Below are 27,127 nucleotides of genomic sequence, written 5' to 3'. Positions count from 1 at the left end.
CCATTGGGTCTTAGTTTCCATGTATTATGTAATGGGAATGTTTTTCCGATGTGGACCATCTTGTGATAAATGCAAATCTTCAAACATTAGTTTGAATTCAGGTGTTTACATTTAGATGTTAGATTTAGATGTTTACCTTTAAAAATTTAATCAGAAGTCTCTTGCACTCCATAAAGTAGCCAATAACCAAAAGAAGAATTCAGAAGTGACTTTTTTTTCTTATGCTGCTGTCATTTACATTATGATTCCTGTTAGGACTACTTCGAATATATTCGCTTATTTTCAATTCTTGTAAACAAATCTGTGTTTTCCCTCAACAGAAACTCTATCAGAAAGACTGGAATGAGGCCAAGCAGAAAGGCTATGACTTAAGAGCAGACGCCATTGAAATCAAGCATGCCAAAGCCTCCAGAGAAATTGCCAGTGAGGTACAGCTCCTTGAGTTTCCTTGTGGTTTTTCTCCTCGGTACAACAAGTAGGGAGAGAATTTTTCAAGAATTTTTTTTAATCTATGCAAACAATCGCATTTTGTTTTACACTAAAGACTTTATTTAAAAACATTAAAATAGGATGCAAAACATGAAGGTAAGCATCGATGAGGTATATATGTAAATAACTCCTAAGTTGTTTCCAAGGAGAAGTAAAATATTTTAAAGGGTCTGTGTAAAATTCTTGAGAAAAATTCAGGAATCAATACAATGTGATTTTATTCCCAAAATATTAATAACATTCTCCATAAATATATGTCACAGATGAAAGTTTTATACAAGAAGACTTAAGACAGAAATCACATTTTATATACAAGACTTTTTCCTGGAGGCTTCTGTATAATGCTCTTAGTAACCTTTGAACTTCATTTTAACAGTAATTTCAAAACTTACTAACAGTCAAACTAATTATCTTATCAAGCTCCATGCCCCCCCAGCTCCAAATCTTTAAGGCACTTTTGTTCCCTTTTTTCAGGCTCTTCTCTGTTTTTTATCTCGTGTATCCAGCTGTTTCTTCCTTCTTATTTCTCATTTTTATCTCTAAAAGACATGGTCGAGCCATAGTATCGGCTTTATTCCCGGTTCTTTCTTTCTCCCTTGTGTCGAAACTTTCCTGTGTTATCCAAATATAAGAAAGAAAGAGAAACTATCTTACTCTAGTCCTCAGACACTTACCATAAGTGTGGACAATATGGAAACTTGTCCACAGGCCTTTGTTATCATTTTCTGATTCAAACCAGCAACCTTGCTTCCAATTCCCGGAACATGCACCTTTCTCGTCTGTCTCCTAAACCACACACATGATTTTTTCCTACCTGAGGTACCTTCAGTACACTTGAGGGACTATCTGACCTAAGCTCCACTTGTCAGTCAACCTTGGGTCACCCTCAAAGGTCACTCTCATTGTGTCTTGTTTTCCCCATCTGAAATATGTGATAATAATAACACTACCACTTAGAGATGTTGCGAGGATTCAATGAGATTATAATTACCACTATCAACTATTTTTAACTAAAAAAATTCAGGAATTTCATATGGATCAACCTAACCCATTTGAAGCACTCATAATAGTGTCCGGTGTATAGTGATTCCTCGGTAAATGTTAGCTATTATTATTTTTTTTTGTTACTCTTGTTCACTATACTGTTTCCCTCTTGGTTTACTCACATCCTCTGTAAAACTACCTAAATAACCCTATCTAATGTCCTTAAAATGAACTGAAATAATGTAATGACTACCAACGTTGAGCCAATTTACATTCAAGCTAAAAAAATATTCTGAAAACATTTAATGGAAAGTACTCATTTAATACATTATTTTCCTATGTCTCTTTATCTGATTTGTCTCAACTTTAGTACAAATACAAAGAAGGTTATCGTAAGCAACTGGGGCACCATGTGGGTTTCCGCAGCCTACAAGATGACCCCAAATTGGTATGGTCTATACATGCTGCCAAGATTCAGAGTGACAGAGAATACAGGAAAATATATGAGAAGTCTAAAGGAATCTACCATACACCGTTGGACATGATGTCAATTGTTCAAGCCAAGAAAAGCCAGGTCCTGGCTAGTGACATTGATTATCGCAATTATCTGCACCAGTGGATATGCCTGCCAGATCAAAATGATGTGATCCAGGCTAAGAAAGCCTACGAACTGCAGAGTGATGTATGTATATTATCACCAGACTCTTGGGGAGATGTGTGTCTAATCACAGTGTATTCCCTAGGGATATAATGTAAATGGTAATCTTAATAGAGCCTACCATATTTTGTACACTTCATGACGTGTAGAATTTTTCTACACATTTTTTCCTACAGTAGAATTTTTCTTATAGAGAATTATTTCTTATGTGGCAAGGCCTTATTCATCAAGATGAAAAATCACTGTTATTCTGTGTGATTAGGTAAACAATTTCAGTCCCAGTTGCTCTGATCTATTACATTTGCATGATCAGATATCTAAATGTCAGAAACAGATTAAGCATAAGGAAATGTTGGATTTCACGTTTATCTGATGCATATAGAAAAAAATATTTATATTTTTATAGAGAGAGAAAAGTGTATATAGACATAGGTATGTATGTTTTTTCTCATTATATGTGCATCTCAGAGCCTTTTTCTACTAAATTCCTGCAGGTGTTATTCCCAGTGGTACATAAAAGACAGATTTCAAGTGGTGAGCACAGAAGCTCAACCTCATATAAAAACAAAATCCTGTGCCATTGCTGTCTATTATTCTAAAAGTGCCACTTGTCAGCTCTGCTCCAATTCCTGGAGAATACTGTGAACTTCTCCCAGAGATGTGTGCCAGAGATGTAATGCCCAAATATTAACATTTAATGTGGATATTTGAGTTCCATGGGATTGGGCAACAGATGATTTAAACAGAGATCTTATGTAGTTTGCTGGCATTCTGCTCTAGGAGGCTAACTTGACTCTTCTCTACCCTATGATCTTCTCTTTCATGTAGAACGTGTACAAATCAGACCTGGAATGGATGAAGGGTATTGGATGGTTAACAGAAGGTTCTGTGGAAGTGGAGAGAGTGAAGAATGCCCAAAATCTCCTGAATGAAAGGTTGTATCGTGTAAGACCTGAGGCTCTCAAGTTCACCAGCATTGTTGATACTCCTGAAGTCATCCTCGCAAAAATCAATGCTCTACAGATCAGTGAGGTAAGCCGGGTTCATGATATGTGCAAATTGAACAAATCTCGGTAAAAATTCTATGAACTTTAAACTGCTCATACCAGCATTAGAATCCTGAAGACATGTGTATCCAGATAGAATTTCATATAGTCAATCGATTAACAGCATCCACATTTCATTACTTAGATAACTCTTTGGTCGACGTCAGTCTGGTGGGTACCTTCATGTTCCACAGGTTCAGATACATACTTTGAACAGTTTGAGCCCTCACATATAATATAGTCCACAAGTTAAATACCAGGATCATAAAATTGCCTCCTTTTTATTGGTATTCATTCATGAAGTGAGTTGAAAAGTCCAGGGACAGCCCCAATATTAGACATTATGATAGTTATTTGGGCCGAGAAAGCCAGGACTTGATTAGCAATGTGGCTGTCATAACTACCTGCCATGTGGGTTTACCTGCCAGATAATTACATGTGAGTAAATAGAAAAGGACCCATGTTCCTACCATGTTCCTGACTCATTTTACATGTACATTATATCACACATGAATGTGTTCTTCTTGATGAAGTCACTACTGGCACCTTCTAAATAAAAACAAAATGCGATCTACATTTTTATCTGAGAACATCCAACGAGAACTTTCAATTGACCTTATCATTTTATTCATGTGGTTGTTGACTTACTTACTAATCAGTCCTTCTTTGTTTTTCATTTTTACCAGCCACTGTATCGTGACGCGTGGGACAAAGAGAAGACGAATGTGAATGTGCCAGCTGACACCCCAGGGATGCTACAATCCAAAATCAATGCCATGCAGATCAGCAACGTAAGGCGCTCCACAGCCATTTGCTTTACACATGTTTTCTGCCTAACCGAACCTTTCGGCAACAAGCTGCAGAGAGAGTTTAGCAAAAGGCATTTCCCTACCATTTCTTTTACTTCCAATCTTTAAGCTAGTGATAAGTGCCGTGTGTGTGTGTGTGTGTGTGTGTGTGTGTGTGTGTGTGTGTAAAATATAGAGAGATGTGTGTCCTTTGTTGGAAGGGAAAACGCAGCGGTTTCACCAAAAAATACAACATAAAAACATACATATGCACGTGTAGTAACATTTAATGCTATTTTTAGTAGTGCATCACTGATTTTTTTCTTTTAAAAGCCAAAAAATATGTTTTTTTTTCTCATTTTCACATGATTGACTGTCTGCTAAATTTCCTTCTTTAAAAAGTTATTGGGAGAGATTATACAATTTCATTAAAAATCTACTAGAACTTAAGTTCAATATGAAACTAGCCTATTTTATAAATCTTATGAGATGAATTTTCAATGTAACCGTTCAAGTGTGTTCTTGAACGCATCAGCAATGCTGACTCTGTCGCTCCCTCTTCAGTTTGACTGTGGCATTGCAATCTTCATTTGCAGAAACAGTACCAGCAAGCTTGGGAAGACATCAAGATGACAGGTTATGACCTACGAGCCGATGCCATTGGGATCCAGCATGCCAAGGCTTCCAGGGATATTGCTAGTGATGTAAGAGCTCCCCCTTACCCTGCTTTAACAAACACTAAGTAGTGGACACACAGGGAGTTACTAGTGTACTAATCTTGAACTTAATTCCCCAAGAGTTATATTTAAGTGGAATGGAGGTCATTGTTATTAGTGTCTTGTTTTAAAACCGTGAATTCAAGAACAACTTTTACAAGAGCTTGACATCCCTCATGCATCTCTGCTTACTTCTGCTCTCCTTATGTTTAAGCACAGATTTCTGTTTCCTTTTCAATACCTTCTCAATATCAGTTAATTTACAAGTACTTAGAGGGATTTATGGGTAAAAAGAATTCTGTTGTTTTTCAAAATGCAGCGTGCATGGATGGTTCCTGTGGTAATTTTATGAAGCACATGGACAAGCATTGTTTTTAAATGGTTACATATTTATTTTAATGTGTGCTTAAAAATACTGATTTTATTTCATTTAGATAGAATCATGAATTTTAAAATAAAAATTTAAGTAAGTTTATACTTTAAGAATCAATTTATTTAAACAAAGATTCAAGTCGACTTACAGTATGAAGTACAGGAGGTACTTGTTTGTGGCAAAACATATAAGGTGACAATGACTGAAGTTTGGGAAACATTGGACAAGCCTATATTGATTGAAGGGTAATCTAGAAGCACAGTTCTTACCTTAAAGGTCCTCACAGTGCCCCTAAAAGGGTAATCTAAGGGAATGGAGTTATTTTGAACAGGCTGCCTAGAGAAACTGAGTTTAGGAAAACAACTCTTCTTTCTTCTGTTCACATCCACCAGTATCTATATAAAACTGCTTATGAGAAACAGAAAGGCCATTACATTGGATGCCGCAATGCAAAAGAAGACCCTAAACTGGTTTGGGCAGCAAATGTGTTGAAGATACAGAACGACAGGCTGTACAAAAAGGCCTACAACGACAACAAGGCCAAGATCTCCATCCCAGGGGACATGGTGTCCATCAGCGCCGCCAAAGAAGGCCAGGCGCTAGCAAGCAACATGGATTACCGCCAGTACCTGCACCACTGGTCTTGTTTACCTGACCAGAACGATGTGATCCAAGCCAGGAAAGCGTACGACCTGCAGAGTGATGTACGTGTGTGCTTGCACGGGGAGCACCAACTTGGGTGCCTTGGTGGGGGTGGGGGGAACGGCTACTCCTCAGGAAGGAAGCCTTCAACAGCTTTGCCTCATCACTCCTTTGAGTGCTTGGGGAAACACAACATCTCCCTACAATAGCATTTCTCTTTAGTATCTTTACACGTTTATTAATTGCCCACTTTACTGCTGGGTTTATTCATCCTCCGTGAGGATGTCCCAGAGGACATTCCTACAGAATGACCAACATATGCAAGGGGGCTGTATGCAAACCACAGACTAAAAGGACAACATAGTCAGAATGCACAGTTAAAAGGGAAACACACATAAGATGAGGCTGGAAAAACAGGTAAGGACTGGTGCTAGATCATCCCTCACCTTCTAGTCCATGTTGAGGATTTTGATCTTTATCATAAGATAAATGGGAAACCATAGGACGGGGGGATGTTGTGACATCAGATCTGAACTGCAAATTTTGAAAACATTGCTCTGTTTGATTTGTGGAGAACTTATTGGAGAACTCATTATTATTGCTTTCAAAGTCCACATTGAGTAGTGTGATGATTACCTAATATTATTCAAACATTTTCCATGCATTCCCCCAATCAGAGGTCTCCTTCTACATCATTCTGCTTTTTAAAATGGACATAGGCACCCAACACAGATGTCCTGCCACAGACAAGAAGCAGAACAAACACTGTTGTACATATGAGGAATTATGTTGGTCAGGCCAGTGCTTGTTTTTTATTATTGTTTGTGGAGCATAAAATATAACATAAAAAATGTTTCCTTATTTTACTACAATTTTTAAAAATCCTGCTTTCAGCTAACTTTGTTTTCTTTCCCAGGCCATCTACAAGTCTGACTTGGAGTGGATGCGTGGCATTGGCTGGATGCCTGATGGGTCTCCCGAAGTACTGAAAGTCAAAAATGCCCAGGAGATTATACGAGACAGTGTCTATCGGACACCTGTGGTGAATCTCAAGTACACTAGTATTGTTGACACACCTGAAGTTGTCCTTGCTAAATCAAATGCTGAAAATATTAGTATTGTAAGTCACCTTTTTCTCTATATTCACATTGGGTTAATGTTATAAATAAATGATAAATAATTAACCTAGTAATCTAATAATAATAACATTGATGATAGCAAAGATTTTAATAAATAATATGGAGAGGGTTGTCTTATTATTGCTTATTACTTTTAAACAAAAACTCAGCATGTTAATAAAAGTTTTTAATACAGATTTCATATCAAATTTGAGTATCTTATGTGAAAAGATTCTAGAAGTGTTTTTTTAACTTAACCTGAAAAGATTTTGGTTCAGAAAAATTGCAGGTTATGCACTGAAACTAACAAAATTACAAATTATGAAGTAATTGTGTTATTGTGGATTCTTTCCATAGCCAAAATACAGAGAAGTTTGGGACAAGGATAAAACTTCCATCCACATAATGCCGGATACTCCAGAAATTAATCTTGCCAGAGCCAACGCTCTTAACGTGAGCAATGTAAGTACTGCAACACCTGTCCTTCTGTTTGGAAAGTCATCCAGGTGGTATTGCAATACCACCCATGAAACCCTTCATAGCCAAGGAGGTAAGATTGACTAATGGAGTGAGGGAAGCCTCCTTACATTCTGCCTGGCCAGGAGTGAGGAGAGGAGCACGTCCCCTGAGTCACCAGGCAAGGCCAGTACTGGTGAGCCAGTGTCAGCATGACAAAAGGGATAGAGGAATGAGGAATGAGGAGACATACCAACAACAAGGGGGAATTAATGATAGATTCAGATGATCTCAAAATATGAGAATTCTTTGCAAAACTCACAAATTAATTTTATAACCTGCATTATAGAGCATTTTCTCGGAAACTACACATTACAAAAATGGACTCCAGAAAAAGAATAAAGAAATATAGCAAGAAATTAAGAGGGTTATTAAAGACATTCATTCCTCCTCTCAAATGCTAGGGTCACCCAGATGATTGCACAGGAGAATTCTCTCAGAACTTCAAGAAATAAACAAATTACCATAGAGCCCAATGAAAGAAGAAAAACGATCACAGTTACCAAAACTGGTCAAAATAAATGAAGACTAAACCAATAATAAGTAAGCTTCTCATTAGAGCCAAATAATTACATAAGAGTAAGAATAAGAGATAAATATTAGAAACAAAAAGGCAAAATTATCATTATTGGCAGAATAAATCATTATATGCATGGGAGAAAAAGGAGAATCCACTTAAAAATCTATTAGATAAAATGAGAGAATTCAGTTGTGGCTTGCTACACAACTCAGCAAAGTTCAAGAAGTTACCGCCTTCAGGATCACAGAAGTTTTTTGTGTGTAGAATAAGGATGACCTAAGAAGAAGGATACTACATTAGTGCAATTCACCGTAGTTTGAAGCTTTGCATCTTTCAAAAAATAATAAATCTCTGTGAGAGAAAGAGCCCACCAAGCAAAGATTCCTCACCATGTGCCAACTGCACCATCAACTCTATTATAATGAGCTACTTAGGAGCTACTGTTGTACAAGGGTTGGTGAAAAACCAAACTTTTAGGGCACTGATACATTTTTTTCCAAACCAGAATCAATATTATGGAGCAGTGCACTTTTATGATCAAGTGACTGGAGGCATGGCCTCCTCAGCCTCTTTCATTTGATCCAGAGGCAAAGTCTCATGTGCAATTTCTTTTCCATGCTCTATGTCTCAGCTGGAAATACCAGAACCTTCCATTGCTATGATGATGTAAGCAACACTAATATTTGAAACTATGCCTTCAGTGAAGTTTTTAACTTTACATATTTAGGTATCTAGATATTTGGCTATATTAGATATTTAGATATAATGAAAATGGCTTGTGTTTTGGAATAAATCAAACATCTCATTTGAATGTTAACCAAAATGTATATTTTCTTTACACAGGGTGTCATCATTACTATTATCTTTACATAACCCACTATTTCAAACTCTTTCCACCATTTAGAAAGCATAACATTTTTAGAATATTTGTATACAGTTTTATAGGCAACCAAGCAAATTTATGTTAAATTGACTCATTTAATCTTCAGCCTGACCACACAAGTAAAATATTATTATTTTGTTTTTTTCAGATGAGAACATTCAGATTTAAAAAGATGAAGTAATTTGCCCATGTTCTTAAATTAGTAAATGAAAAAGTCTCATCTCAAGCCAGATTTTTTGTAGTTCAAATAAAAAATATATTTGACCGCATAAGCAAACAAAAATTAATACATAAGAAGATATAGTGGAACAATATATGTAATAAAATTAAATAAATAAAAAATTAAAATAGCATAATGACAAGTTTGCATTAAATATTCTCTAGCATAAACATTTAAATGTGGAGAATATGTTTTCTTTTGTACAGAAAACAAGTCAATTGTTTTGATAGGACCATCCAAAATTCAAACAAAAACTTGAATGAAAATTCATACAAAACTTATCCATACTTACAAAGACAAAACTTTGTAAGTTTATCTGGGCACTCATATTTCAGATATTCAAAGGCCATGAAACTATCAGTAATTGAAATTTACCCCTCATTTCTGTACTGTTCAAGCTCCCATATTGATTGGTATGATTTCTAAATTATACATTTAAATTACTGTCATTTCTGAGTCTTTTTGACATTGCCGATACAGAATGTGTCTGTTTAAATATGAACATATATTTAAAATGTTATCTGTAAATCTGTTACTCCCTTAACTAACTTCTTTTTACAAACAAAAGACTGCTATATTTTTAAAAGTGGCTACTAATGTCTAATTGTACTTCTAATTCAACATCTAACATTCCCAAACAATAATTAATGAATTACATAAGAAGATCTAAGAAACTATATTGGAGGGGGGGGACCCACAAATATAAAAGGTTTATAATTTTGAAGATTACAAAATTGAATTAAATGTAAAAATTAGAGAAGTTGAATTATTGAATTAAAGGAATTCAGTAATAGCCCATTAATATCTACGGAAACTTATCCCAAAGCGACCAATGCAAAAAGCAGCTTTTACATAAACCATGAACAACTATATCAAGGCTATGATTCAAATGAAAAAGAAAAGACTCTTGTCAAGCCTGGGTCTTTGAACTCCAGACAGGATTTCCTATTTCAATACAGTGTTGCAGAATGATCCTTTCACCTACTCCCCTTTCTTTAACTGGTTCTGGGACTTCAAAATTGTACCCCTCTGATATTAATTCCACTTGAGCCCTGGGAGTTATTGGTAAAATCTGGAATGATACCTTATGTTTTGCCTCCTTCAGAAAATTTACCGTGATGATTGGGATGAAATGAAGATGAGCTGCGACATACGGCTGGACGCCATCCCGATCCAGGCTGCCAAGGCCTCCAGGGAGATTGCCAGTGACGTAAGTATGGCCTGGTGTGACTTCTCAGTTTTGTAAACAAGCACGCTAGGTGCATCAAGAGTCCATCCTGTGATCCATCTGCTTTGTTTTTCTGTCTCCAGTATAAATACAAGCTTGACCACGAGAAGCAGAAGGGACACTATGTGGGTACCCTCACTGCCAGGGATGACAACAGGATTCGGTGGGCCCTCATCGCTGGCAAGATTCAGAATGAAAGAGAGTACCGGCTGCAGTGGGCCAAATGGAAGACTAAGTTCCAAAGCCCAGTGGATATGCTTTCCGTCTTGCATTCTAAAAATAGCCAGACTCTGGTCAGCGATATCGATTATCGCAATTATTTACACCAGTGGACATGCCTGCCTGACCAGAACGATGTCATTCAGGCCAAGAGAGCCTACGAACTGCAAAGCGATGTGAGTGGGCTGCATCAGAGCGTGAGCTCTTCTCTCTTTCTGCCAGGACTCCCAGAAAGCTGATGTCATTAAATCCTCACCCCTTCATGTCTTTACACAGCCAGGAATTTGGTTCTAGCCTGATAGCATGGTATCAAAATCACCAGAGCCATGAAGGAGCTAGACTTTGTGTCAGGAAACAAAGGGTAGTATGACTCCAATTCTTCATTGTTACAGGATAAAGACAACTATCATGAAAATATCATTTCTATAGAATTTAAGCAGCAACGTGGTTACATCCTAAGTAAAATATCAGCAGGATGTAGGCACGGATATGCTTTTTTTAGTTGACGCAGTGGTTAAAAATTTTGAATTACGTTGCCAAGGTTTTTGGAACAGGAAATTTTCTAAATTTAGGATTTTCAATTTCTCTTGAAAACTTAGACAATGAAGCTCTGGGTGTGCATTTACCCTGGCAGCAATCACCTGGAGCTGAATAGAAGTTAACCCTTTTTAAATAGAAAATATGTCCCTCAGTTTGTCATACTACCTGGCCTCCGAATTCACTTACTTATGTTACTTGCCTGGCTACTTGAGTATTTCATCTTTAAGCTGTATTTCTCCATCAGTCTGATGGATAGAAACAGGACCATGTGGCTAGGGTTGCTGACTTCATCCTCACCTTTTCCACAGGCTATTTACAAGTCTGATTTGGAATGGCTACGTGGGATTGGGTGGATGCCAAATGATTCTGTTTCCGTCAATCATGCCAAATATGCTACGGACATCTTCAGTGAGGTATTCCAAGATTTTATCCTACCCTTCGGTACATTTCCTAAGAGACTGAACAAAAATATGCGAACCAAAGTACAGTCCTTCCCGATCAGTGATTTTAACAGTTTCAATTGCTGTCCTTTAATCCAGGCATACATTTTTCCAAAATAATCCTGTATCGTCACTATGACATTATGGGACCACATCCATAATATAATATCCAGCACACTCATGAATGCTTGGCATTGTATAAATGAAAAGTTTTCTTTTGTCAGCAATAGCAATACTTTGAGAGAAGTTTGTCCACCTGAAAAAAAAAGGAGAGTATAGACACATGATACATTACATGACTTTGGGAGCTAAATAAACCTGCTACTTTAAAATCTGTGGGTGGGATAAGAAGCCAATCCATTTGTTAAAAAATTAAATGCTAAGAAAAAAGCCAAATTGCCAAGAAGGTGCCATTCAACTATGACGCTCTACAGTTCTGATAGAGAAGGACCCTTAAATTTAGCACATCTTTCTTAGCTCACAGAGGACCAGGGAGGGACTAAGACTGTCTAAAAGATATTTTCTTTCCCATAGAATAAATATCGCACGAAAATAGAAACTCTGAACTTTACTCCTGTGGATGACAGAGTTGACTATGTGACAGCGAAACAAAGTGGTGAGATCCTGAATGATGTAAGTACATGGCTGTCATTCTACAGTTGCCCAATCGAGAACATGTCATTTCCAAAGCTTTGCCACCTACTTAACACTTGGCAATGCAAGCATTGTCCGAGATACAGATTGTAATCTGTCAGATGATTAATGTTAGCATTTGCTTACATTATGTTTTCTTAACGGCAAGTAACTTACCCCCTTGCCTCTCGTTTCTAGATTAAATACCGGAAAAATTGGAATGACACCAAATCAAAGTACACCCTCACAGAAACCCCCCTGCTGCACACTGCTCAGGAGGCAGCCCGGATACTGGACCAGGTATGGGTTTTACCTGGATGCCTGAGATTTGGTGTGGGTTCGGAGGACCATAACGTAACTATCGGACATGTCTACACACGACTTATCCTTCCATTCTGTCTACTCAGTGTAACCGTTTGTTGTGACCCCGTGTCTTCTAGTACCTCTACAAGGAAGGATGGGAGAAACAAAAAGCCACAGGTTACATTTTGCCTCCAGATGCTGTGCCGTTTGTTCATGCCCATCATTCTGGTGATGTTCAGAGCGAGGTAATTCATCTCCGTATGAGTGTACTTGGCAAAGGCTGGACCTTGCCGGCGGGGAACTCAGTTGTGCTAAGGCCTAACACGGTGGAGTGTTCCTTGTTGGCTCAGCAGGCCTGGCTGGGCTTGGGGATGGATGGAGTACCTGCTCCTTTCTGGTCCTTTCCCCATGGGCTTTGGGCATTCTTTTTATTTTCCTGCCTTGGCTTCTTTCAAAGCTATTGTTTGAGTTCTTTACTTTTTTCTTGTTTATTTTTTTTATTCAGATATAATTGATATATAACATTTTATTAGTTTCAGGTGTACGACATAATGATTCAAGATTTGTATATATTGCTAAATGATCACCAGAATAAGTCTAGTGAACATCCGTCATTTATTTTCACTTTTTTTCTATTCCCTGGCTAGAACTTAAATAAAATATTGCCAAAATTTAGAAAACACTTTTTTTTTTCCTATTTTGAAATTGATATGTTTTCCTTTAAAAAATGTTATTTCAGTGCTTTTTGTTAGTTATTCTTGGGGTAGAGGCGTGTGACACAAAAGGCTGCGGGTTGAATTTGCTGATGTTCAAAGTCCCTTTTGCCCTGTGCTTATTCAAGCTGATGGAGTCTCTATGCTTCTTCCCACCAGCTGAAATACAAAGCTGAACACGTAAAGCAAAAAGGTCATTATGTTGGTGTTCCGACGATGAGAGATGATCCTAAACTGGTTTGGTTTGAGCATGCGGGCCAGATCCAGAACGACAGACTATACAAAGAAGACTATCACAAAACAAAGGCCAAAATCAATATACCTGGTGACATGATGTCAGTGTTGGCCGCCAAGCAGGGGCAGGACCTTGTCAGTGACATTGATTATCGTAATATCCTGCACCAATGGACGTGTCATCCTGACCAAAATGATGTTATTCAGGCAAAGAAGGCCTATGACCTGCAGAGCGATGTAAGTGATTTTTCCCCCCCAAATTATCTAGACACATATGGTATACTGAGAGAGTTATAAACAGCATTCCGGAACCACCCGTCTTTGAAGCTTGGAGCTGTAAACTCCTGAGAAGGGAGTGAACGCTGCAGATGAAGTAGAGAAAGATGGGGAGCGACAACTGAGTGCCAGACACCTTTGCCTTCTGACTGCATTTCTGAATAGCTTCCAAAGCCAATGTTTTAAAACTCTGCTGCTTCTGTGCCATCAGCACAGACAACTCCTCACTCACATTTGCATGAAAAATTGTGAACTGATTTAAAATAATAATGGGCTGGGGTGGGGGTTAAGATTGAGTTGGGATTTTGGCAGCATTGCATGATAGCATAGTCAGGGACCCAGGACTGGCGCATTCTTGCTTTGAGATTCAAGCATCTCATTCCTCGAGGCATTTATGAAGGAGCTGCTTACAAGGGATCAAAGCAAAAGGAACACAAAGTACTGATGAGCTGCAGGAGGGCCACGAATTCCTCACGAAGAGCTTTGGGAAAGCTAGACAGAAAATAAGATTTAGGCCAGCTCGCACTGAAGCCTGAATCAAGATCTCTCCTTGACACCAGCGGTCTGTAGGGGACAGAAATACAATATCCCCCTGTAGGGGATGTGATACTCAGGTGCACTGAGGAGCTGACCCTACCTGGGTCTTCTCATCTTTACCAAAACAGAAACAGGAAACCAAAGACTGCTGGTGGTGCAGGGGCTGAATTTGAACCTTCCACCTCACTGGTTGCTGCAGCAGAAAGACCATTGTGGAACTTTAATCAGATTCCTAACCCTTTTCATTGGGTGTGGGTGAGCTGGGAGAATCCAGAGCTAGGTGGGGAAGGGTAGACACAGGATTGCCCAGTGGGTGGCCTCCTCCTACCCTATAATACATGAGCATTTACTTCCATAATTTCCTTTATTCTAAATGTCTCGCATACTTCTATATAACTAAATATACTAAGCCCGTCTAAAGTTACCATCTCCTTGGTAAAACCTCTGTTTATGCTCACAGCTAAAAATAACGGCTCCCTACCCTCAACTCCCATAGAACTTGAGTGGTCTTGATCTCATAGCACTTACCAGCTTCCACTTCGTAAAAGACTTCTCTCTGGGCCCAGACTCCTTATTTGTACTAATCTCTCAAAGCACCTAGCACAGTACTTCATTCATAGTAAGAGGTTCAAGAAATATTGCTCAGGTGAGCAGATGAAATCACGATTGAGTCAATGAGACAATAGCCACAAGAGGAAATCTTTTGAAGGCTTCTGAAAAAATTATGTCTAATCTGCTGTCTGTAACCCCATGGCTGAGCCATTTATGCTTTCATCGTATCTCTCTTCCTTTTCTCAGAATGTCTACAAAGCCGACCTGGAGTGGCTCAGAGGCATTGGCTGGATCCCCCTGGATTCTGTGGACCATGTGAGGGTTACTAAAAACCAAGAATTGGTGAATCAGGTACACAAAGTCTGTTCTTCTTACCTGATGCCTGGCCTCCATACCTGCCATGTGGGGCTAGGTGCCCTATAGGGGGAAACCTCTCTTAATCATCTCTATTTCTTTGCAGGTGAAATATAAGAAAGCCGCTCTTGACAACTATCCTAACTTCACAAGTGTGGAAGACACTCCAGAGATTGTTTTGGCCAAGTTTAACTCAGTCAATCAAAGCGATGTAAGTTTGCTTTGTATGTAACGAGGTACCTAGGTTGGGGAGCTAGTTGTCTATCATTGAACAGATTGGCTTAACTCCAGATAATTGTTTGTAAGAAAATGGGTGTGGGGAGATTATAAGATCATCTTTGGGAGGGAATGACTTAAATGCCACTAGTAGGTGGTACAATTGTACCCACTTTTAGAGACTATCCGTATTCTTCTCCAAATTATTCTATTAGCTGAAAGACTAAAATTCAGCCAGTTAATCTTAATCTCTAAATGTAGACTATCATGTTGCTAGATAGATCCTATGAAACTTTAAATATACATTTATAGTAAGGTTCTGTTTTATTTCGTTGTCTCTCCTTAGATAAAATACAAAGAAACGTTTAATAAATTACTAAAGGGCAAATACACATTTTCGCCAGATACACCATACATCACCCACGCCAAAGACATGGAAAAACTCTACAGTACCGTAAGTTCTATATTTTGTGATATACAGCCCAGTTCCTAATTTTACACTCTTGTCACTATTCATATTCTTGGATGATTTTGTGAACAACTGAACTTAGGAGGAGATCAATTATTTTTGTAGTATTTAGTCTTGTTTATTAAAAGTAACATATTACTGAGAGTGAGTAGCATTTATCCAGCTTGTGTTTTTTGAGTGGCTGTGATGTGCTAGGTGCTGAGGAATTAAAGCTCAATGAGACAAGCCTCAGGAGCTCATGCAAGTGAGAAGGACAGACATACCGATAAATAAATGGGTCATAATGTTAACAAGTGCTGTATTGATTCTGGGTGCACACAGGCTGGAGCAACTGCTGTCAGAGAAAAGACAAGAAAGTCTGGTCCCTCTTCAACAATCATGTACAAACATCTCCAGCCCACAAATGGAGGACTCACCCTCCAAATTTCATTCAGCTAATTTAAGGGACGATGTGTGTGTGCGTGTCTTATGTGTGTCTGCTCAATGGGAAGCAATCTTTGGTGATTCTCACCCTATGTGCAAAGTTGTTTTCACTTTTATTTAAACTGTAAATATAGTTAAATTTGGTTCTAAAATGCCTCAGAGCCTGTAGATTTCATTTGCAACAAGATAAAGGACTCTAGCTTGTCCTTAGATAGGTACATGGATGGCTGTAAATAAAGATTTAAGCCTTGCCTTTCAACATAAATATTTTACCTTGATTTTTTTTTTCTTTTTAGTGGTACCTGAAAGAAATCGCAAGCAGACTTTTGTTGACACATATTCCTTTGTTCTAGATACTGTATAAAGGGGCGTGGGAGGGAACCAAGGCCTATGGCTATACCTTGGATGAACGCTACATTCCCATCGTTGGAGCCAAGCATGCCGACTTTGTGAACAGCGAGGTCAGTAGGACTTTTCCTCTCATAGGTTTGAGAGTCTTTACTGGGAAGTGGGGGCTGGTTAGAAAAATCCCGGTGATTCTCAGTATTGTACATACTTCACAGCTTAAATACAAAGAGACGTTTGAGAAGCAGAAGGGTCACTACCTGGCTGGAAAAGAAATCAGTGAGTTCCCCAGTGTGGTTCACTGTCTGGATTTCCAAAAGATGAGCAGTGCGGTAAGCAAAGTTCATTGGAACTTTATTTCTGACCTGCCCTTTGTTTTGAGATTAGCTGGGGGATGGGTCAGTCTTGAGACTTTCCGCCACCCCTGCCATTAGCCTTGTGTATGTTTGATGGCTTCGAGTTCCCGCCCTTTCCCACCCGCCTCCACTACAAAACACTCAGTGAGGGTCCTGTCTAATTAGCAATGTTTAATGTCTAATCGGACAACATGGTCACTACAAGGATGAGACATTTTAAAAAAGAAGAATATATTAAAGTATCTTTTTTTAAAATCTTAGTGTATTTTAAAGGTACTGATCTATATTGGAAATAAGACTCTAAACAAGATTGCTCTGAATAATTTACATTTCCTTTCTTACTTTTGTCTTTTAAAAAAAAATAATATTCTTTAGTTGAACTACAGAAAACATTATGAAGACACCAAAGCAAATATCCATATCCCCAATGATATGATGAATCACGTGCTGGCTAAGAGATGCCAGTACATTCTCAGTGACCTGGAATACCGAAACTACTTTCATCAGTGGACACCTCTCCTAGAAGAGCCCAATGTCATACGGGCCCGGAACGCACAGGAGATCTTGAGTGATGTAAGGTGTCTTTCCTGCAGCTTGACTTAACCACAGGCTTCGCCCAGCCCTGCCTGGGCCCCTCTGCTCTGCTCATCCCTGTATTCATAAACCCTGCTGCTTTGCAACACAGAGTGGCACCAGTAACCCACCACTTTTTGGTGTAAGAATCCCTTCTGAGCCAGGAGACACCTGTGTTACATAGTTAGTCTGTGTAACACTAGACTAAAACGAAGCTACTGTTCTCCTCCTACGCTTCTTTAGGCCAGAGAATGAAAGGCCTGCCCGGGGTTTGGGAGACCCACCTTCTGACCTCTAAGCACCAAGCGCAGCATGAGCTAACAGGAAATCATCAGAATGTTCAACTGTAAGTTCAGTGAGTACCTATCCTCTCTCACTGTCTCTTCTTTCTTGCAGAATGTATATAAAGATGACTTAAATTGGCTGAAAGGCATTGGATGCTATGTTTGGGATACGCCCCAGATCCTCCAGGCCAAGAAATCATATGAACTGCAGAGTCAGGTGAGCCAGTCCAGTCTTCTGGAACTAACAGCTCACCGTGGGTCAGCAGAATCCGTGGTGTTCTCAGCGGGGTATTGGCACTGCTGGCCCAGTGCCCAGGCAGAGGAAGGTGCTCTAACAGTGCATGACCAAAGGGAACCACAGGCCCACTGCCCAGTCAGACCACTCCTGGGACCTGCTGGGTGCTGGACATTCTCAGTTTGTCTCTCCATAGTTGAAGGCATTAAACATTTCTAATAGAAAGTTGTCTGGCCTGTGTCTCCCAGTGAACTACTCTCAAGCATCAATATCTTAGTTGATTAGGTTAACTTGTAGAGAGGAGAATGCAAATGCATACTTTGACCATAAATAGATAAGTTTTGAAGTGGAAAAAAATAGATATTTGGAAAATCTCCCGGCACATGGTTCAGCTCTGATAGGGCAGACTGATGGAATATCGAAAACTGAGCGGCTGCCGTCAGGGGTCAAGTGTGGGCATGGAAAAGACAACAAAATGAGGAAGGGGACCTGGCAAAGATCCAGACCCACCCTTGGTCAAGAGAAACGATTAGTTCTGGCCACCACACAAAGCCTGCAGGACTATAATTTAAGTTGGCACAAACTGCTAAAGCTGATGGCAGCCCATTCTCAGTGACTTTTGTTTTTCTCCACAGCTACAATACACAGCAGCAGCTAAAGAAAATCTACCAAATTACAATCTGGTCACAGATACACCAGTTCACGTGACTGCCCTTCAAAGCTACATTAATGCCAGTGAGGTGCGTCTTTCTTGTTTTCTCTTCCAGAACAAGCCATTCATGTCTTTACGTGTTTTCAAACAACAGAAAAGAATAACCCATCTTTTGGGGTGTTTTTTTGTCTGTAGGTGAAATACAAAGAAAATTATCACCAGACTAAAGACAAATATACGACAGTTCTAGAAACAGTGGATTATGACAGGACCAAAAGTCTGAAGGATCTTTACAGCAGTGTGAGTTGTTTTTTTTTATTTTTATTTTCTTTCTGTTGCATTTGAGTTACCTTTTTTTTTCCCTTTAGAAACCATATGAAAACAATAGGGATAGGTACTGTGTCCCCAAAGGTTTGTCCAGTTTTTTTCCCGGACCTTCCAATTCCTACTTTATCTCATAAATCCTCCTAGTTACAATTAAATAAGCCCCAATTTGAATGTTGCACTATTTCACACAGTTGACACAAATTTAGCAATGTCTTCCGTATTGCAGGCGGGTTCCATGGAAGCTATTCTTGTTGACCCTGAATTTGTCCTCTGGTTTCTCCAGTGGCCAGTGGCTTACAGACCAACCGAGACACACTTGGTTTCCTCTTCTGAATTGATTCATTCAACACACATTTTTTTAAAACTTCATTTTGAAATAATTGGAGATTTACAGAAAAGTTGCAAAAATAGTACGGAGAAGTCCCATGTCGTTTTCTCTGTAGTACAATTATCAAAACTAAGAAATTAACCTTATTACAATGTTAATTATAGACTTTATCCAGATTTCACCAGTTTTTCCACCAAGGTGCTTTCTGTTCCAGAGGCCAATCCAGGATCCTACATCACGTTTAGTTTTCAGGAACTCCTTAGTCTCCCCCAATCTGAATATTTCTCAATCTTTCCTTGTCTTTTTCTGATCTTCACACATATGAAGACTACTGGTCAGTGATTTTGTAGAATGTCCCTTATTTGTTTTTTTTATGATGTTTTTTCTCATGATTAAACTGAGAGTATGCATTTTTGGCAAGAATAACACAGAAAATAAATACCTAGGAGTGGAAACAAACATATTTTGAGCTCCCACTAGTGACATAAAAGTAGGGAAGAGTAAACAGGTGTTTTTTTAAAAAAAAACAAAAACAAAAACTACCGTTAGTGGTTTTCATCCTCCAGGAATTCTTAGACCTATGGGGAATGAATAGCATCAAAAATTCTGATACCTGTCACACAGTGGTAAGTGCTATGGCAGAGAACAAAATAATGGACTGTGAAAGTACGGTCGTGGTATTAAAGCAGTTCTTCACTTAAGGATACTGGGATCCTACAGAGTGAGAAGATCTGGGGGTTGTTAGGGCATGTCTTAGGACAGAAACAGAGGGAAAACTCTGCTACTCGGAAGCTAACCAGAATGCATTTGTCTGTATTCACAAGAAGATTTTTAACCCCTACAGAACTTGTACAAGGAGGCCTGGGATAAAGTGAAAGCCACCAGCTACATACTGCCTTCCAGTGCCATGTCCCTGAAACACGCCCAGGACCAGAAACACCTGGCGAGCAATGTAAGTCAAGTACAAACGTGGTAGATAGCCTTCCCACCAACTCTCTGCCCTCCCCTGCTCTCCACTCCCAGGATTTTTCTGCATGATACATGGGTTGCCCAGAAGTACCCCCCGCACTCCCATGGGGTATACCAGCAAATAATTCCAGACGCTTAGTCATCACGAACTCTGTGCCCGTGTTTCTTCCTCTCAAGGGCCCTGAAGTCCGGAGGGGATCATAAACCCTTGCATGAAGCATGCAGATGTGGCCTTTTACGCTACCTGCCTGCAAGTGACATGGATGGATATACTATTTTGGCCAGGAGTCAGGATAGGCAGAAGACATAATACACCATACAAAATAGACTTCTTAAAAATAGAATTATGTGGGCTGGAGTATAAAAACAAGCCAGTGAATGTGATAACTGGTTATTATACCATCCCTGAATAAATGATTAAAAAGAAAATAATTAGCTTTATAACTATGAAATATAAACATTTTAAACCTTTTGAAATTCCTCTTTTTAAAAGCAGAACTTTTCTTAGGAGAGACATAATTGTAAAGAACCTTAAATCACATGAGCTGTTTAAATATATCATAAAGTCTTATGACCTTTACCCCTTTATGCCAAAAATGTTCTTCAGTAAAACTTTTTATTGCAAAATTCCCTGTAACCTTCAGTGCAGTTTCAATAAAGCCAGTTCTGTTTTAGAAACTTGACCTCTTTTAGAGACTTTTACCTCTTAATGATGAACATTTCATATAACATTTTAGACCAGAATTTCTCAAACCTTTTTTTACCAAATCCCACAGTGAGAAATGTATTTTATGTTGCAAATCAACACACAAACACACACACACACACATACACACACACACAGTCACCTGAAGTTTATGTAAGTTCTTTCCAACATAATGTTTTACTAACTGTTACACTAAAGACAATGCACTCTAATTATTTCAATTCCCTTCTACTTATTTAAAAAGATAATGACCCAGTAAATTGATTTCACCACCTTCTAATGGACCTAGAGATGCAGAGTTAAAAAAAAAAAGACTTTGTTAGCTAATAGATGAAATTAATTTAATTCTTACCTGGAGAAAAATTAGCACATGTGATTTTGCCCAGCCCCAACTGTTTGGAAAACTACAAACAGACTAGCCCAAAGGAGTCAACTTTTCATTTGGGAAGAGAAGTTTTGTAGATAAAATTTTTGAAAGCTCAGCAGAGGCTTTTTCCTTTAGTTATGAAAAAAGTTAGAGGTAAACTTCTCGGCAACTTTTTTTTTGGAACAAGGTGGGACACAAAGAAATTAATCTTTTAAACCAAGCATTCTACTAGTATTTTTTAAACTATCTTTGAATACTATCTTCTTTATAAATGAGGACTATAAAGAGCATGGAAACTAATATTCTGGAAAATTCTGACGGGAATTTTGGTTGGTGTGTAGTTGGTGAAGAGCTTTGCAAGAATTCTAACACAAATACTCCCATCTCTCCCTTTTTTTTTTTCCTGAGATGTGGACCTCTGAGTTGTGAAAGAATTGTTATTTTACTATGTGCTAGGAGATTATATGTTAATCTCTGTAAGGGCCTTCCCTCGTAGTTCATGAAATTATGCAATATTAATTCAAAGGCAATATGGCTTACAAACTAAAAGTTGGTTTTCCCAAAGAAGTTGATTGCCGTGTATTTTTGGAAAACCTTGTAGAAACTGAAGCTCCAAAACTATGTCTCTTAAGCATCAGGCTTATCAGGTATTAAAAACAAAGAAGTTCCTGAGCACATTTCTCATCTTTGACTTATAATGAAGAAAAGCCAAACCATTATCACAAAAGAGATTTTTAAAAGATTACATAATCTTTGAAATGAGTTGTAGTGGCAGCACAAGTACTAGTATTGGAATAGAAGTATTAAAAACAGTGATGAAAATGTCATCACTCCAGTTGAAAAAAGTACTTTCTGAGGTAGTCTGATTTGAGCCTCAGGATAACCGGTGGCAGGTCTGACTGCTGTAGCCCCCACCTCTGTGCGCAGATGAGGAAAGAATCTCAGAGGAGTGGTGACCCCAAGTGGGCTGCCTCTCAGAGTCGCATGCTCTTGTAATGGAGGTCTGTTACTCTCCAAAACGACGTTTCTTCCTTTGTACTTTCTCTCTATAGATCAAATACCGGGAAGAATACGAAAAGTTCAAAGCTCTTTACACGTTACCGAAAAGTGTTGAGGACGATCCAAACACAGCACGGTGTCTCCGAGTTGGCAAGTTTAACATCGACGTAAGTAATTTCACAGGACGTACTTCAGAGTGAAGCCACATTATGTAGCCATCTATCATAAGCCAGGATATTTGCTATTAAACAGCGTGTATGGCACTGATGGTGCATATGTGAAGAAGCTAAGCATTACTTCAGCCCATGCCGCTTCTCCTGTCCCCGTGAATCTGTAGAAAGTGTCAGAAAATTCCAGTCCTCACCCTGCCCTAGACCGATTGCTGGAAGTTGGTTATCCTGGCTTCTCTGGTGCATGAGAAAGTCATGCCATGATGCTGCGCATGATTTCCTGTGTAACTGGCACGTTATTTTAATGTCACAGCGCCTGTACAAGTCAGTTTATGAGCAGAACAAGATGAAAATCCACCTGGTGCCTGACATGGTAGAGATGGTTACTGCCAAGGATTCGCAGAAGAAAGTCAGTGAGATCGACTACCGCATACACCTCCATGAGTGGATTTGCCATCCGGACTTGCAAGTCAACAGTCATGTCAGGAAAGTCACAGATCAGATCAGCGACGTAAGCCCATTGCTTGTGACGGTCCCCCCCTCCCTGGCCCCACATGCCTGCCCTGAAGAGAAGCAGGCTCACCTATTGCTTCCTCCCCTCAGCCTTCTTCAAGTGCCGCTTTCCTGTACACTCGTGGGTCTGACTAGAGTGCAGAGCTGACCCTGGGAGCAGAGGCCTGTGCGGCATCATGGCCTCATTGCATAATGCGTTTTGCTTCCCCCCCGCCACAAAGTCCTTCTTGGTCCAGAGGGTGTCCGTGTCTTTGGTGTGAAAGTTACAGTCAATTTTTATCTTGCTGACCCCCTTCACTTGTTTCAATTCTCTAGATTGTGTACAAGGATGACCTCACCTGGTTGAAAGGCATTGGTTGCTATGTCTGGGACACTCCTGAAATTCTCCATGCCAAACATGCTTATGATCTCCGCAATGATGTAAGTGTACCTTGTTTTTTGGTTTTGGCTATTGAAAGTATGTTTCCTTCTCTACGTCGTCTGGAGTCAAGGAGAGAGTATGTTGAGTATGGACATTGTCACGGACCAGAAGTGTCTGAAACGGTCATTAGGATGGCTGAGCCGGAGAAAGATACTAAGGAATAGAGAGCAGCCCTTGCTCAGCGATGCAGTTGAGCTGTCCCATTGTTCTCTGGGGGAGATGGGACTCGGGGCTGCTCTCTCCACCTTTTGGACTAGTTTAGATATATTAATGAGCACGTAATTCTCATTATCAGAAAATCTCCTTGGTTAGCAGTTTGTGATGCTACAGATAGGATCTATTCGTCAAGAGGGGATGTGCTAGGCAAATTAATACTGTAATGAAGCTTGAAATAAGCAAGCTTAAATGTTCCTGGAAGAGCAATTGTCAAACCCCCTAGAAGACTCTAGAAGCTCCATATGACTGTAAGCATTGATTACACTGATTGTCATAAAATTCAAATGCGTCCTGGTCTGTTGAATAAGTGCTCATGAATGTGCCACGCATTAAAAACAACCAAGCCCTCTGTGAACACCAGCAGTTTCTAAGACCACGAATGGTCTAACACAGGCTTATTTTCTTCCTCTCGGCAGATCAAGTATAAAGCTCACGTGCGGCAAACAAGGAATAACTACAAGTTGGTCACAGATACTCCAGTCTACGTTCAGGCTGTCCAAAGTGGGAAACAACTAAGCGATGTAAGTGCCCATTGGGGAAGTTACTGTGGACAGTGAGAAAGACAGGGGCCGCCATTCAGGCAGAAGTGACAAAAACGCAACAAGACTGGGCAGTGTCTGGCTTTTTCTCATTGGGAAGCCAGGGTACTAAGTGGGAAACCAGTCTTGGTGCCTTAGAAAGTAATTAAGATTCTGCTCTTGTTTCCTTAAACCTGATATGTTCAAGGTGCTACCTAGGGTGGAGTTGTAAGTGCTCCACGTCTACAAAATACTTGGTGCTTTAGAGCTTCCAAAGTTGCTTTCTGTATCATTGTATCAAGAGCAACAGTTTATGTGTCACCATCTAGGCCTTCTAATAAATGAGAGCTAATGAAAGTAACATGAGAAGGAAGCAGGCTCTGAAGTTAGAGACAGGGATGGAGTCCAGCCTCTTCCCCTCATAATCGGTGAGGCTTGAGAAAGGCACGTAATACCCCCCTCCCCAGTGTCATAATCCTTATCTGTATGGTGGGACAATGGATGAAAAGCACCCACTAAAACGCCTGACAGAGAGCAGGCGGGACAGACAGAGAGCTGCCCTTTTGTTTTGTTTTTAATTAACCCCACAGCTTAATAAATACAGAGGGTGCCAAAAACATGTATACACATTTTTTTATGTATACACATTTTAAGAAAGGAAAACAATTGTATTGAAATTATAATACCATGAAATTGTAATACCACATGAGCATTCATCTGATAAACGTCATCTTTGCAGCGAATGTCATACAGCACATCGCTACCATAATTCAGTTCAACTTCAAAAAGTAATACCAAGATAACATCTCCTAAAATGTGTACATTTTTTTTGGCACCCCCGGTGTTATCCTACCAGTGAGTTAGAACATGGAGACCTGTTATTTCAGAACTTGTGGTGGTAAAATGCCCACTCTTCCTTTCCTTGGGCCTGAGCTGACTCTCCCACTTATTTCTCAGTGTGGAGCCCACACCCTGGCTTGGATCCTAGGGTACAAGGCACATAGTATATCTGGTTGAGTTCTCTAGGCAAAGCGAAGCAGGCTCATTTTTAAAAAGAGACTTGGGTTTCCACTTACTTTGCTTCTTCCCAACACTGCTCCCTCTGCTCCTCTCGGCATTCAGGTTGTGTACCACCACGATTACATACACAGCGTCAGAGGCAAAGTGGCTCCAACGACGAAGACCGTGGATCTGGACCGGGCCCTTCATGCAAACAAGCTCCAGAGTGAGGTGAGCTGTGTGAACTTGACAAAGTGCCTGGCCAAAACCCCAGACACAACTTTCAAGGATAGGCCACTGGCCTCTGTAGAAGTTGCCCACCTCAGCTCGGGCATCTTCTCAGCCCTGACCTTGTAGATTCAAAATGCTGTTCCGTATTGTCAATGCTGTTCCATTCACATGAGTTTAAAAAAAAAAAAAAAATCCCGGTTCACAGCCTGCCTTCCCTCTTGGCTGGCAGGATCATCTTTTCAAACAATCAAAGAACAAATGGGCATTATCGGAGCAATGTTTACAAGTTACAAAGAAAAGGGGCCACCTACTATCTCTGCTCTCAAAAAGCTTAAAATCAAGATGACAAAGACAAGGACATAATCGCAATAGACTGCTAACAATAAGAGATAAAGCTAGACACGGCTGTTGGAATTCAGACAAGCGAGAACCTGGATTCCACTTGCATGCTTGATATCTCTAGGCTGTGATAACTGATTGGCGCTACATGGGACTCAACCTTTTAATGCTACCCTCCTATATTGAGTTTTAGAAGTAATATGCTTTTTGATATTTTAAATACTATTCTTACTCCTGGAGCTCCCTGAGAGACACACTCTTTAAGATCACAGACAGAAATTCCTTTCCACCTTCTTCCAGGAATGTGAACACCCTGCCCACTTCATAGCCTGACGGCAAGACTGTGTTTAGGCAGGGGATGGGACTCCAAAAGATGTGCCTTATAATTATGACTGTCTCTGGAACTGGTGATGGCTTGAATATCACCTAAGGGTGGCGTGAACAACAGAGGTGGCACTTGACTACCTGTTTACTCCACTTTTCCCAAATTCTTGCTAGATGCCATGCAGTCAAGTGGGTATGTGTTCAGAAGCATGGAAGAATTGTTTTCTATAAGCCCCTTCACTCATTGCGCTCTTTTTCGAAAACAATTGGTGAAGAGTAATCTGATTCATTGCCTGACTGTTAGAACGTATTTAATTTCTTTGGAAATCAATTCAGTGGGCCTAAGTACATTAGGTACCTAATCGAAGACCTAATGTGAGCTGGATATGACTTGTTTAACTTGGATCAGTTATTATTTAACCCGCTCTTCCTCCTTCTGGCAGAATCTGTACCGAGGAGCTGGCCGGCGCTCCCTGCCCACTGGATATAGGCTTCCAGTCGACACCCCTCACTTCAAACACTCCAAGGACACCCAATACATGAGCAGCTATGTGAGTGCTGTCCTTTAAGATGGGGTCTGAAGTGGGCGGGGGCACGGATATTCATTGATAGTCTGTTCTCATCCCTCCAGTCCCATCCTGAAGGTTCAACATGGTATGATGATGGGAGCCGAGGAGGGGAGACAGCACATTTCCTGGGGGTGCTGGGGAATTGGCTTGCTCCTTTAGTTTGGCAAAGTGCCTGGACAGCCCAGTCGGTCAGCGTAGGACGTTCATGGAATTGCCACTGCGTGAATCTCAGTTACCTTGGCTCAGCGTTCATGGCTGCCACCACGCCTCTGTTGCTGCTGACATTAGCACAGAAGAATCCTGCACGATCCCAAGCCATACACTGGAAATGCAAATTTATACGCTCACTGCTGATGTTAGCGATAATATTGTCTTCCTTCCTCAATGTCTCATTGCAAAAGATATAACATCATTGGGTGTTTCTTTGAAAAGAAAGGACTTCTTTCCTAGCCACAGGCTCTGATACCTGTCTCACTACTTACCCTCTGTACCCATTTCACAGAAAGCTCAAAGCAGCAGATAGGCTCTCACTACCTGTAGCTTGCAAGGCATTAGCTCTGACACCAACCCTCCCCCACTTTTTAAGAGTATCAGGT

The 27,127-nt window shown here is 39.9% G+C and overlaps 1 protein-coding gene across 1 annotated transcript in view; it reads left to right on the top strand.

The window, feature by feature from the left end:
• Positions 1 to 27,127, top strand: part of NEB (nebulin) — a 181,532-nt gene that overhangs the window by 98,446 nt on the left and 55,959 nt on the right. Inside the window, exons 77-107 of the mRNA XM_081052074.1 lie at positions 321 to 428; positions 1,844 to 2,155; positions 2,960 to 3,163; positions 3,864 to 3,968; positions 4,562 to 4,669; positions 5,447 to 5,758; positions 6,613 to 6,816; positions 7,172 to 7,276; positions 10,059 to 10,163; positions 10,265 to 10,576; positions 11,249 to 11,353; positions 11,915 to 12,013; positions 12,212 to 12,313; positions 12,454 to 12,561; positions 13,189 to 13,500; positions 14,875 to 14,979; positions 15,089 to 15,193; positions 15,545 to 15,652; positions 16,444 to 16,551; positions 16,654 to 16,767; positions 17,167 to 17,364; positions 17,761 to 17,865; positions 18,519 to 18,623; positions 18,731 to 18,835; positions 20,035 to 20,142; positions 22,285 to 22,398; positions 22,715 to 22,912; positions 23,230 to 23,334; positions 23,968 to 24,072; positions 25,192 to 25,299; positions 26,406 to 26,513. Of these exons, the coding sequence (XP_080908200.1) occupies positions 321 to 428; positions 1,844 to 2,155; positions 2,960 to 3,163; positions 3,864 to 3,968; positions 4,562 to 4,669; positions 5,447 to 5,758; positions 6,613 to 6,816; positions 7,172 to 7,276; positions 10,059 to 10,163; positions 10,265 to 10,576; positions 11,249 to 11,353; positions 11,915 to 12,013; positions 12,212 to 12,313; positions 12,454 to 12,561; positions 13,189 to 13,500; positions 14,875 to 14,979; positions 15,089 to 15,193; positions 15,545 to 15,652; positions 16,444 to 16,551; positions 16,654 to 16,767; positions 17,167 to 17,364; positions 17,761 to 17,865; positions 18,519 to 18,623; positions 18,731 to 18,835; positions 20,035 to 20,142; positions 22,285 to 22,398; positions 22,715 to 22,912; positions 23,230 to 23,334; positions 23,968 to 24,072; positions 25,192 to 25,299; positions 26,406 to 26,513 (4,500 nt within the window). The remainder of the gene's footprint in view (positions 1 to 320; positions 429 to 1,843; positions 2,156 to 2,959; positions 3,164 to 3,863; positions 3,969 to 4,561; positions 4,670 to 5,446; positions 5,759 to 6,612; positions 6,817 to 7,171; positions 7,277 to 10,058; positions 10,164 to 10,264; positions 10,577 to 11,248; positions 11,354 to 11,914; positions 12,014 to 12,211; positions 12,314 to 12,453; positions 12,562 to 13,188; positions 13,501 to 14,874; positions 14,980 to 15,088; positions 15,194 to 15,544; positions 15,653 to 16,443; positions 16,552 to 16,653; positions 16,768 to 17,166; positions 17,365 to 17,760; positions 17,866 to 18,518; positions 18,624 to 18,730; positions 18,836 to 20,034; positions 20,143 to 22,284; positions 22,399 to 22,714; positions 22,913 to 23,229; positions 23,335 to 23,967; positions 24,073 to 25,191; positions 25,300 to 26,405; positions 26,514 to 27,127) is intronic.

This window comes from Rhinolophus hipposideros (assembly GCF_964194185.1).
Source record: "Rhinolophus hipposideros genome assembly, chromosome: 6".
Classification (NCBI taxonomy): Eukaryota; Metazoa; Chordata; class Mammalia; order Chiroptera; family Rhinolophidae; genus Rhinolophus; species Rhinolophus hipposideros.
Note: the sequence above shows the minus strand (reverse complement) of the source record. Positions and strands in the feature narration are given on the sequence as shown.